Source organism: Gopherus evgoodei, chromosome 2 (assembly GCF_007399415.2).
Source record: "Gopherus evgoodei ecotype Sinaloan lineage chromosome 2, rGopEvg1_v1.p, whole genome shotgun sequence".
NCBI classification, from domain to species: domain Eukaryota; kingdom Metazoa; phylum Chordata; order Testudines; family Testudinidae; genus Gopherus; species Gopherus evgoodei.
Genome location: NC_044323.1, coordinates 50,190,876 through 50,203,406, shown reverse-complemented (window position 1 = coordinate 50,203,406; position 12,531 = coordinate 50,190,876). Strand labels below are relative to the sequence as shown.

General features: G+C 42.6%; 1 protein-coding gene across 3 annotated transcripts in view; it reads right to left on the bottom strand.

Moving 5' to 3' along the window:
• GLCCI1 (glucocorticoid induced 1) overlaps positions 1 to 12,531 on the bottom strand; it is a 106,306-nt gene that overhangs the window by 52,010 nt on the left and 41,765 nt on the right. For all 3 annotated transcript variants that reach the window (XM_030550651.1, XM_030550652.1, XM_030550654.1), the window contains exon 3: positions 7,470 to 7,556. In XM_030550651.1, coding sequence (XP_030406511.1) covers positions 7,470 to 7,556 — 87 coding nt within the window. The remainder of the gene's footprint in view (positions 1 to 7,469; positions 7,557 to 12,531) is intronic.

Genomic DNA, 12,531 nt, shown 5'->3' with positions numbered 1-12,531 from the left:
CCACCTCAACCAAGCTTCACAATCATCACAGTCTTGTCTGGCAAAAAACATTTCCCTGGAACCTAACCCTCCTCCCCCGATTTATTTTCATTCATATGGAGAAATTGGATTCGCTTAACATCGTTTTGCTTAAAGTAGCATTTTTCAGGAACATAACTACAACATTAAGCGAGGAGTTACTATACTTTGATTGAAGTGGAAGGTTTGTCAACCCCAGTTAAATTAATAAAACTGCTGTGCACTATCCTTTAGAAGGAGCATCAAATTCAGTAAGGTTTTGTGGGTGCTACAATAAGAGGAACTGAGTACTGCAGAAAGGTGTCTCTGAGGAACTCAGGAATTGGAATTTACTGATTGTTACCTGCTGGGCAAGATTTGGACTGGCAGAATGCTGAAGATTTTGCCAGCATGACAGACAAGCTAGTTTCTCAGGGAGCTGACACATAGCTTTGCAGCTGCAAATTTCTCAGTTGCTGAGGAGGTAACAGTGGTTCACAGTTCTGGGAACCCAGGCAGATGACCACAATAGGCGACTCAAGAGCAGAGTGATTTTTAACCACCTGATTTCATTATAAATTGTCATTTTTAGGAGACAATTTATTTGGAACCTTGAGCCTACATATTCTATTATTTTAAAAGTTTTCAGTGTACCTTTAAATAAAATATTCCCTAAGCTTAATGCAAGTATTCAGTCATGATTATTTTTTCCTGGTTAGTTCTTTTCAGCAACTGTATTTATTTTAACTATGCTAATGAAATTTAAAAATAGGACAGCACATACTGCATACGCTACAAAACTAATTATAAAATGTGCCTACAAATATTTGCTTAGTTCACAATGCCTGCCAACTAAAAGTGGTATGAATTAGTGGAATCATTGTTGGAATGAAAAGCAATGAAAAAACCAAACTGTCCGTTCAAAGCATGGAAAATGTCAACTGTTTGTTGACTGCCAAAGAGGTCAAGCACATTGGGAACACAGTTCAAAAATCCAAACACAAGGTAGTTTCACATGTTACTCATAACAGAAATACAGTTGCCTAGCAGGGTTCACTCTTATCTCCATTGCTGCAGTCCTTGTTTTTGGTACTTATAACTTTGTCAAACTAACCATTTCAGTTGATATTTTCCCTGCCAAAAATGGCTTATTTTATTTTAACCAAAGTTGCAGCAAAAATGATACAGCTGTTTCAAAGAATGGAATGAGGGGAGAATTAATTTTGCCCATGTTAAAAAAATTCTTACAACTGTTTCACTGAGAAGCTCTTGCATGCCTCCATGATTTGGAGCAGGAGCTTGAAATTAATAAGGGGTGCAGGAAATAATGTCAGAGATGTGTTTCTTGCCCAACCAAATATGCCGTTTATCCTACTACCCAAATTCAGTCAAGTTACGAACTTTTGGAAAAGAAAATCTCAGTTTATACTTGTCAGAATTTGGCAGTTAAGTTCTCTGAAGATTCTATCTATACTGGGCATGCTCCAGCTTAGTGGTGTAGGGGCTGAGAAGGATTTTCCCTGTAACTGCTGCTCCCAGCAGCTGCAGGCCACAGGGTGTATATCTAACTGCAATTAAAAACCAGCGGCTGGCCCATGCTAACTGACTGCGGCTCAGGCTGTGGAGCTGTTTCATTGCAGTATATATTTCTGGGCTTGATCTGAAGCCTAGGCTCTAGGATCCTGCGAGGTGGGAATGTCCCAGAACTCAAGCTGCAGCCTAAGCCCGGAAGTCTACACAGCAGTTCAACAGCCCCGCAGCCCAAGCCCTGTGAGCCCCGCAAGCTGGCATGGGCCAGCCACAGGTGTCTAATTGCAGAGTACACATTTCTGGTGACACTGAGCACAGGAACAGAGCAGGGAGATTGTCTCTACTGTGCTCTGTGTCCCCACTGCTGGCCCCCAAGCAGGACGGAAGAAGGAGGTAGGTGGCTTATATTCAGAGGGGGGCAACGGCCAACTCTTGTTGGGAGGCAGAGAATGGGATTAGCTGGGCAAAGACCCTGAAACTTCAAGCCAAGGAGAGGAAAAAAGGTGGGAGTAAACTAGGAGCCAGACAGACTGGATGTGGAACTGGAAACTGACAGACTGGCTATGCTAAAGGCTTAGGGATACTAGGGGTGGGGAGAAGTGAGAGCCTGGGACTGGCTGGGAAAAGAGCCTGGTGGGGTTGGGGGAGAAGCAGACAAGGAAACTAGGACTAGCTGGGCAAGGAGACTGGATAGGGAGCTGGGGGTGGGGTAAAAAGAAAAGAAAGGTCAGATACAGGATGGTGGGTACAGGGGAAGAAGGGATCTGGCTTGGAGGGAAACAAGGTCAGAAAGATCTGTAACCAGGAGAACACACTCCCTTTCAGAAACTGGAACGGAACCCAAGATTCACGAGTCTCACCATTTCTCTGTTGTCAGCAAATATTTGTGAAATCCATTGTCAACAGGTATGTCTCACCTCCCCCCTAGTGAGTTGTCTGCATAAGAGGATGACAACCTGCTACTGATAGAGGTTAGTTACCTGTAACTGGAGGCTCTACAAGATGTGTGGTCCTTTTCCATATTCTACATGTGGGTACGCATTTGTTCTATGCATCTGAGATCAGAGAACTGGCAAGTAACATCCGTTGATCCATTCCTGTACCATGTTGCTCCTCATACTTACTACAAAGGTCGTAAGGGGTAGTGCAGACTGAATGCATCTCCAGTTCCTTCTCTACTCTGAATCCAGAAATGATCCAAAGCAGAGAAGGCAGGCAGGTAGCAGAATACAAATTGGGACCACACATCTCAAAGAGCCTCCAATTACAGGTAAGTAACCTAGAGTTCCATCTATATCTTCACAAAGCATTATGCTTTAGTCCAAGCCTCTTCTGAAGATGCAGAATTACAGACATCTATAGCACCTGCATCTTAATACCCTCCTGCATTTCTGCACCTGTGAATGCTACTTACCAGTCACCTATGCCTGGAATACACAAAGGGATCAGCACTTGCAGAAGAAATGGAGGCTGCTGCCCTACAAATGTTCAGTATAGGCACTTCTTGAAAAGGAAATTACTGAGATTCCCTGTGCTCTCATGTGCAGGGGAGGCAGATCAGCTAACTGACAGCAAAGGATGATGCAGCCAGAGACATGGTCTGTGGGTGACTTTTCTTATCAGGCTGTTCATGGCCTGGAATCTGTCCTTAGGGAAGTAGGGATACCATGGAACAGCTATATAAAAGGGGGGACCCCCAAGGCACTGGGTACCATCGGTTTCCCAGATAATTGTGCCTGGCTGGAGGATGGGTCCGAGACATTCTAGAGACTCTGTTCAGGCCAACTGCTAGCCTCTGTATGTGGAGGTGATGGCTTGTCTGAGATGTTGGATTCAGCTAATGAGAAGGGAGATTCTGGCTACATCAGGGATGTCATCAGTAATGGCAGATGAAAATGCCAATTTATGGACAGAGTAGGGGAGTAGCTCCTTTTCATTAAGGTGGGTTTCTGTTCTGGTGTCAAGATGTCCCTTAGGAGGATGAGATCCAGAAACAAGAGGGGACTGAAGGTAAGGAATGGTGCAAATATCCTCCAGAAAGTTATAACTGTCAGTCTGTCCCAGAGTGAAGGGTGCCAAGTAGTCAGAACTGATCCGGTGTGTCCATGGACATGGTGGTCAGCAGATCCTTACAAAAGTGAGTCAAGTACTGTCAAAGAAGACTCCAACTTGGAGCTCTCTGTTGATGTGAGTGGGTGCTGATCCTTTGGCTCATGAGCTGGAGCCAATATCGACAGATCCTCTTTCTCTCACACCTTACCCTTGCGGGTGGGAGGTTTAGGCAGACCTAAACTTGTACACAAGGACTTACAAAACCGGGACTGAGTCAGGGACGGATCCTTTCTTTTAGGAGCAAACCTAGAAGGGAATCTGCTCTGGTTCCTATGACAGTGCCTCTTACTCTCACGCAAGGCAACCATTCCTTGGACTAAACCGCTTTGGTTCCTGCTCCAGAGTTTGTGCTTGGAGGAGTGCTGCTTGCAGACTGCAGCTGCTGTACTGGGGGATCCCTTAGGGTCTCATGGCCTTTTGCAAGAGGTAGTCCCTCAGTTGAAGCAATCATCTCTTTCAGGTTAAGAAAGGAAAGGAGCGGCAAATGCCACACTTGGAAGAGATGTGAACCTCCCCAGGGCAGTTAAGGCATCACTGATGGTCACTGCTGACTGAGAAAGAGTGGAGGCAGGAGACAGTTCTTAAATCCTGGATTCTGAACATAGTCCTTCTCCCAAGGTAGGAAAAATAGGAAGGGTCCCTGAGATAAGAAAAACTACTCTACATTAACTGTAAAACTTCTAAAGCACTAGAAACAGTAAACTCTAAAACTATATACAAAAGTACGTATAGGTAGAAAGACAAAGAAGCTTTACACATAGAGGATTCTGATTCAAGCAGTAAGAAGGAATTGGAGAGGCTGTCAGTCCACATAATAGGCACCGACTCCATGGATGCTCTGGGCTGGAGCATCGATGGTGAAAAATTGGTGGGTGTTCTGCAACCAGCGGCAGCTCCCCTTCCCACCCTAGCTCACGTCCGCCTCCACTCCGCCTCCTCCCGAGCATACCATGGGTCCACTTCTCCCCCTACCTAGTTCCAAGCGCTTGCTGTCGCAAAATAGCTGTTTTGTGGCAGCAAGTGCTGGAAGGGAAGGGGAGGAGAGGAAACGTGATGCTCTCGGGGAAGAGGCAGGGCTGGGGTGAGGATTTTGGAAAGGAGTCCAATAGGGGCAGGGAGGAGGCAGAGCTGGGGTGGGAACTTTGGTGAAGGGGTTGGAATGGGGGCAGGGGCAGAGTCAGGCTAGGGACTGAGCACCCACCGGCGCCAGAAAAAGTTGCGCCTTTGGTCCACACCTCTCCTTATAACCTTGATACTAAGCATAAGGAGTGCCAGGGAACAGGTGTGGACCAATGGATGCTACTTGCAAATTCTCTGGTCTGAGGCGCATGGGACTGCATGCATACCCATATGTGTGGAATACATCAGTTATTGTTAGCTCAAGGGGCAAAGATCTGTGCTATGCATCTAAAGGTTCTAACTCTAATGATGACCAATCTCTGAAGATGAATCAGGGTTGTGTAGTGAAAAGAGGCTGTCTTCTGTAGGACTCATGCCTCATTTGTTACAGAAATCTGAAGGTGGGAAGCTAATAAGGTAAAAAATGTCAGGAAGAGAAAAATGGTCTCATGCCTAAGGCAGCTGAAGGCTGACCTAGAGAACTGGATTTATCTGCCAGAGATTTCCCTTGTGATGCTAGGCAAGTCACTGAAAACAGATTTTTCACAGGGAGTCAATTTTGTGATCTTTGTTTTCCTTGAACACAGGAAACTTGAGACCACACGGGTCTGATCTGCAGAAGTGCTGAACATTCACAACTATAACTGAAGTCAATGGGAACTGTGGTTTGAACATCTAAAGTGCTAGTTGAAATATCAGGTCCCAGCCATTTCAAGCTGGACTCCCAATGTTAGTGTACACTTTCAACCTTCATCTGTCTATACCTCAGTCTGTAAAATTGTGATTTCTCACACACTCTCCATGCAAGGTTGTTGTGAAAATAAATTGAAGTTTGTGAAGCACTCAGATACTGTAGTGATGAATACCACAGAAAAGCCCCCAAGAAATTAATGATTCTGTATTCAGGGCAAAAGTTGAATAGTGTGCAAAAAAAACACCTACAGCCACACATTAAACAATAAAGCTAACACAAAATATTGAACAGCTGCTAATTCAGTGAGCACTATCCATCTTGTGCACTGAATGAGGCAGTGAGCACTATCCATCTTGTGCACTGTGGTAAAAAATTGTAATTGTGTAAACACACACTGCTCAGACAACCTTAATTCTTATATTTTCTAACTTTTGAGTACTAAACTTTGTAATCTTAACACTGGTTTACAGTAGGGTTTTTTTAAAATGAAATATAACCCAAACTTAAGCATAATGAGAGAACTCACAAAGCATTACTTAAGTTAATTAATATATCCATCCCCACGGACATTTTAATGCTGCATCTATTTCCTGATTTCAATCACTTAGCCTCTTCCTCACCAAGCCTCAAAAAGCATGACCAGCTATGACTTAATTTGTTCCACTTCTTGAGCTCTTAAAAAGTAATATACCTCATTCACTGTATGAATCATAGGACTGGAAGGGACCTCGAGAGATCATTTAGTTCAGTCCCTTGCACTTATGGCAGGACTAAGTATTACCTAGACCATCCCTGACAGGTGTTTGTCTAACCTGCTCATCACTTAAGATTTTTAAGGAGATTCCACAACCTCCCTAGGCAATTTATTCCAGTGCTTAACCACCCTAACAGTTAGGAAGTTTTTCCTAATGTCCAACCTAAACCTCCCTTGCTGCAATTTAAGCCCATTGCTTCTAGTCCGGTCCTCAGAGGTTAAGAAGAATAATTTTTCTCCCTTCTCCTTTTAACAACCTTTTATGTACTTTAAAACGTATGTCCCTTCTCAGTCTTCTCTTCATCAGACTAAACAAACCCATTTTTTTCCAATCTTCCTTCACAGGTCATGTTTTCTAGACCTTTAATTATTTTTGTTGCTCTTCTCTGGACTTTCTCCAATTTGTCCACACTTTCCTGAAATGTGGCGCCCAAAACTGGACACAATACTTCAGCTGAAGCTTAAATTAACACTGAGTAGAGCAGAAGAATTACTCCTCATGTCTTGCTTACAACACTCCTGCTAATATAACCCCATAAAGATGTTTGCTTTTTTATTTTTTTGGAACAGTGTTACACTGTTGACTCATACTTAGCTTGTGGTCCACTATGACCACTAGATCCCTTCTTAGGCAGTCATTTCCCATTTGGAATGTGTGCAGCTGATTATTTCTTCCTAATTGGAGTACTCTGAATTTGTACTTACTGAATTTCATCCTATTTACTTCAGACCATTTCTCCAGTTTGTCCAGATCATTTTGAATTTTCATCTTAGCCTCCAACGCACTTGTGACCCCTCCCAGCTTGGTATTGTCCGCAAACTTCATAAGTATATTCTCTATGCCATTATCTAAATCACTGATGAAGATATTGAACAGAACCGGACCCAGAACTGATCCCTGCGGGACCCCACTCATTATGCCCTTCCAGCATGACTGTGAACCACTGATAACTACTCTCTGGGAGACTACTCTCTGGAAACTTTCACTGAATAGGGAAAATTCTTAAGTGCCAGATCTGTCTCTACACCATCCACTCTGCTCCTCCTCCAGGGCCCAAAGGTTAAGCTGGGGAGAGATGGTTCAGCTGGCACAAAATAAAGCAGCCTTAAAGTCACTCTGTCTTGAACTAGGGGCTGAACCTGCATGGGTGATGGTGTGCACACAGAGACTTTCCAGGCTCCAAAATAGTAGCGTGAAACTTTTTTAAATAATGCATTACAATTTCGGCCTGTCGAGTACCTACTTCATGTAAAACTATTTACCTCTTTTAGTTGATCAGCACTCCCCCATGATGCTGAACGCTGATGCGATCTCTTTTCTGATCCCTCTTCTGCCCAACAGCTAGGTGTCTAAAGAAAACAAACAGCAATTGTGAGGTTTTTGGTTCAACTGTTAGTTGCTATTTTACATTAATATACTGAATTCACCATGTAAGAGAAACTTTCCACACAATTTACTGGTCTCATCTTCCAGCAATGTACTGAAACATTCAGGATACTCTCTGCAAATGCATATAAGTGCATACTTCAAAAACTGACATACATGTGAGAATGTTCTCAGTGTATATGAAGTTAGTTAGTAAAAATATAGACAATTCTATACATTTTCTCCCTTCAACAGTAACTGCACTTCCCATCAAGTCCTTCCATTTCACCACCTTTATTTCATTCATTCATGACCTCCCTTCAGCTCAGCACAGTGAATGGCAGTTACAGAAGTTATAATTTTTCTAAACAGACACTTTCTTTTTATTATGTAGAGTTAAAATGCTTTGCTGAAGTGTGGTCACAAAAGTCTATTAATTTTAATTTAAAGTTGCAAATATGTATCAATAACTTAAATGGGAGAACAACAGAACACTGTAATTTAAAAAACAATTACCATCAATATCTGAAAGCCAGATAAGCCAAAGTTAAGGTGGTTGTTTACACATTGGAAAATGTGGAAATATTGGAGTTAAGGCAGGTTTTCAAGCCTGCCATAAAAAGAAGTTTGTCACTCAGACAGTATTTCATGACCTCTCTCTTACTACAAAATAAGGCTCTGATTCTACAGAGAAACACTCTTGCATGCATCTTTGCACATAAGTAGGTCCTCAGAGTTTAGGGAACTACTTATGTACATAAAATTACTCATGTATATTTGCAGGATTGGGACCTTACCTCCCCGCAACCATCATACCCCAGCAATTTTAAAACAAAAAGACTGAAAGGAATCTGCTGTGTTTTCTATTTTTCATCACTGTTCAAGGAGCTAGAAGAATTTCTACAGGATTACACGAAATAATGAAAAAGACAATCCGCAATCACAAGTTGCTCCAATTTAAAATAAACAACCCTGGAATATATGGCTTTCACAACACTTTAGACATTAGATTAGAAAGCAATAAAAATGTAAATTCTGTTAACTATATAAAAATATTGTAAACCTAATCCTCATATTATAAAAAGATGAAGGCCAAATAGTACAAAATGAATTCTTTAAAAAAATATAAGACAGTGCCCCATGAGACAGCAGAAACAGGAAGCCCTCCTGCTTAAAACGGTTTTATGTGAGTCAGAGGCAGCAGCAGGGGTCTAAATAGAGAAACTGGGGAACAGGATCAAGTCCTCCCCCCTCTGCACTCCTGATTTAATTGGTGAGGGAAGCAGAACTGACAACTAATGTAGACAGAGCTCTGAAGTGAGTACATTTTTTACTGGTGAGGAGTGAGTGGAAAAAGAATCAATAGTCTACCCCAGTCTATTTTCGTTTACTATATGCACACAGTCTGTTATTATCTTGAACAAAGAGTAATTGACAGCAAAAGCAACAGCTACAGAGTTTAAAATTTACATTTACTTTCAAGAACTCCAGCAGCAGCAATGTGAAATGTGGCTACAGAAAGGCTGGAATGTTTTACTTACACGACAACTGGTTTAATAACGAAAGAGACGCACAGGAAACAACAAACAACCCACTGAATCATAGGTCTAGCATTCTCTTCAGTCTGCCTCTGACCTTATTTTCTACTAAAATCCTAGCCGTCTGTGCCCCTAAGTTGCCTCAAAGTTCTTCTGTAGATATATTGCTAAATCAGGTCACAACCTTTCAAATGGTTATTAACGTGAGTATCTTTACATAAGTAGTCTCGGTAAGCTTAACAGGACTATTGCATCAATTTACTTGTGTGTGAAGGAGTTTACAAAACAGGGTCCTTTGCTTGCAACACTACACTACAGTGATTCCTCAAATACAGCATTTAAGTCAGGCAATACCACATTTGACTCCAAGAGAATCGATATTCACACAGGCAAAAAGAAAACTCAGGTCCTGAAGGCTTAACATAACGTGCAGCTCTTTGAATATCTTCAGCAAGCCAGCATCTCTCCCTCAGAACTGTTACGTTGCTGCTTTTAACTCTGTCTTAACCTCATGTCAAACGTTAACGTTTTTGTAAGAACGTGCGTGCTCTGTCATCCCAAAATACTATGAGCATAGACTCATATGTATATCCTATTCAAACAAAGACTAACCTTTAAAAACAAACAAACCAAAAACTCCTACTACAATCAAACAGAACTTCTGTTTTTGCAAATATATGTAAACTAAAGTGGTAACATATCTATTACTCCCCAAGCACTGTTAAACCCATCTCACGAAAACTGTGTGGGAAGGAAGGCCTTAAAAACATCCTGTTTCAAAGAGTATTTTTTCTATTTGTATTACTTGTTATGGTAGCATTTTCAAGTTTCATTTTGTTTTTGATTCTACAAAAAAAGTGTGTATTCATGGCAGCTTAACATTAACATCTTTGTCCTAGAATTACCCCAATTTCCTCATTTATAGACTTGTCAAGCATATTAAATAGCAAAATAAAGTAACAGCAACATCAGACCACAATGAGTCATAACAGCACGGATGTTGCAGTTCAGGCCAGAAGCAGGACTTAACTACATTTTTACAGATGTCTTCTGCTTAAAGAGAATGTGGTAACAGCTAAGGGATCAGCAGCAGTATTACAGTAGCATCTACATGTCCAAACCAGATCAAGGCCCTCTTGTGTTATCTACAGAGATAAGAGATGGTCCTTGCTCCAAAGAGTTTACAATCTCAGTTTAAACCAGGGATCGACCGGCAACCTTTGGCACACAGCTCGCTAGGGTAAGCACCCTGGCAGGCCGGGTTGGTTTGTTTACCTGCTGCGTCTGCAGGTTCGGCCAACTGGAGCTCCCACTGGCTGCAGTTTGCCGCTCCAGGCCAATAGGAGTGGCGGGAAGCGGCGGCCTGCACATCCCTCGGCCCACACCTCTTCCTACAGTCTCCATTGGCCTGGAGCAGCGAACCGCAGCCAGAGGGAGCTGCAATCAGCTGAACCTGCGGACATGGCAGGTTAACAAACCGGCCCGGCCTGCCAGGGTGCCTACCCTGGCAAACCATGTGCCAAAGGCTACTGATCCCTGGTTTAAAACAAGATATGACAACTGGGTTAAACTAAATGTGTGTGGAAAGGACAGGATAACACAGTTCTGCACTATCCTTCTCAAGTTAAAAAGGTGGAGTGAGCTGCTGTTTTGGGATATGAAGGTCCAGGGTTCAAGTCTCCTTGAGAGAAATTGTTCACAGGAGACCAAAATAGAGAGGAAAAACCTCTGACGATAACATTTGGTTGCTTTCCTCAATCGCAATTTGCATTATACCATCCCATTGTTCTAATTTACTCAATTTTGAGAAGACTGGTGTTTTTATTTTTTGAATTGCATTTGGACCATTCTGTTACCTCAAAAGTGATTTGGACTTTATGACTTGGCCAGAAGACTGAGCCACAGAAGACCCAGTGAGACACAGACAGCCTGCAGAAAAGGCCCAGGATACTGGCAACACAACAGGGTGCTCTAAGGATGAGTGAAGCTCCATCACACATACATATAAAACTAAACAAAAACAAACAATGGTTCTGTTTGAAATTGCCAAGTTCCAATCACTTAAATGTTCTTACTATTTTTGTTATTTTTACTACAGTACATATTCAAGAGCATACAATCTTTTGAATCTGGCAGAACTTTGTTTTATTTTGTTTTTTTAAAGCATCCAAATGCACACTACATGCTTTACAACTCAAAGACATGGTTCTTGCCACAAAAGCTAGTAATGGATCCAATGCGATGAGTGTGGACAACAAACAGCAGGATGGGGATGAGGTGACAATGAGATCATCTGCTATGCAGTGTGCATGTGTTTTTAAAATGCTTTATTGAACTGAGTATACAGGACCAAAGACTACTACTACATATAGAAGGACTTGTATTGGCCCAAAGATTTGTAAAGTCAAACATTACGCATGTAAATAATCTTAATCATGTCAGTATTCCACTAGAAGGCACTGGGAATACTTGTGTGAAATATTACTACTCAAATTGGTAAATATATGCACCCCCAGCCTACAGAGAGCATGATGAAAACAGCATTTTATACAACTGCATGTAGCCAAGGATTCTGAGTTTTGTATTTCTCAGACTATAATAAATCAGTTAACTGATGATGCACTGAAATTTGAAATCCATCAATGTGGTATCAGGAATGGAAATCAGAAAAAAGACTGTTACTCACCTTTGTAACTGTTGTTCTTCTAGATGTGTTGCTCATATCCATTCCAATTAGGTGTGTGCGCGCCGTGTGCACGTCCATCGAAAGATTTTTACCCTAGCAACACTCGGTGGGTCGGCTGGGCGCCCCCGGCATGGCGCCACTATGGCACCGAATATATACCCCTGCTGACTCATCCGCTCCTCAGTTCCTTCTTGCCAGCTACTCCGACAGTGGAGAAGGAGGGTGGGTTTTGGAATGGATATGAGCAACACATCTCAAAGAACAACAGTTACAAAGGTGAGTAACCGTCTTTTCTTCTTCGAGTGCTTGCTCATATTCATTCCAGTTAGGTGAATCCCAAGCCTTACTTAGGCGGTGGAGTCGGAGTGAGATACTGCAGCGTGTAGAACCGCAGAGCCGAAGGCTGCGTCCTCTCTGGATTGTTGCACCAGGGCATAATGGGAAGTGAAGGTATGTACTGAAGACCACGTAACTGCTCGACATATCTCCTGGATGGGTACTTGAGCTAGGAAGGCGGCCGATGAGGCCTGAGCCCTGGTAGAATGAGCGGTAATATGCCCCGGAGAGACATGAGCTAGATCATAGCAAGTACAGATGCATGCTGTTACCCATGACGAAATTCTCTGAGAAGAGACGGGTAGGCCTTTCATCCGATATGCCACTGCCACAAAAAGTTGGTGCATTTTGTGGAAGGGTCTCGTTCGGTCAATGTAGAAGGTGAGCGCCCTACAGACG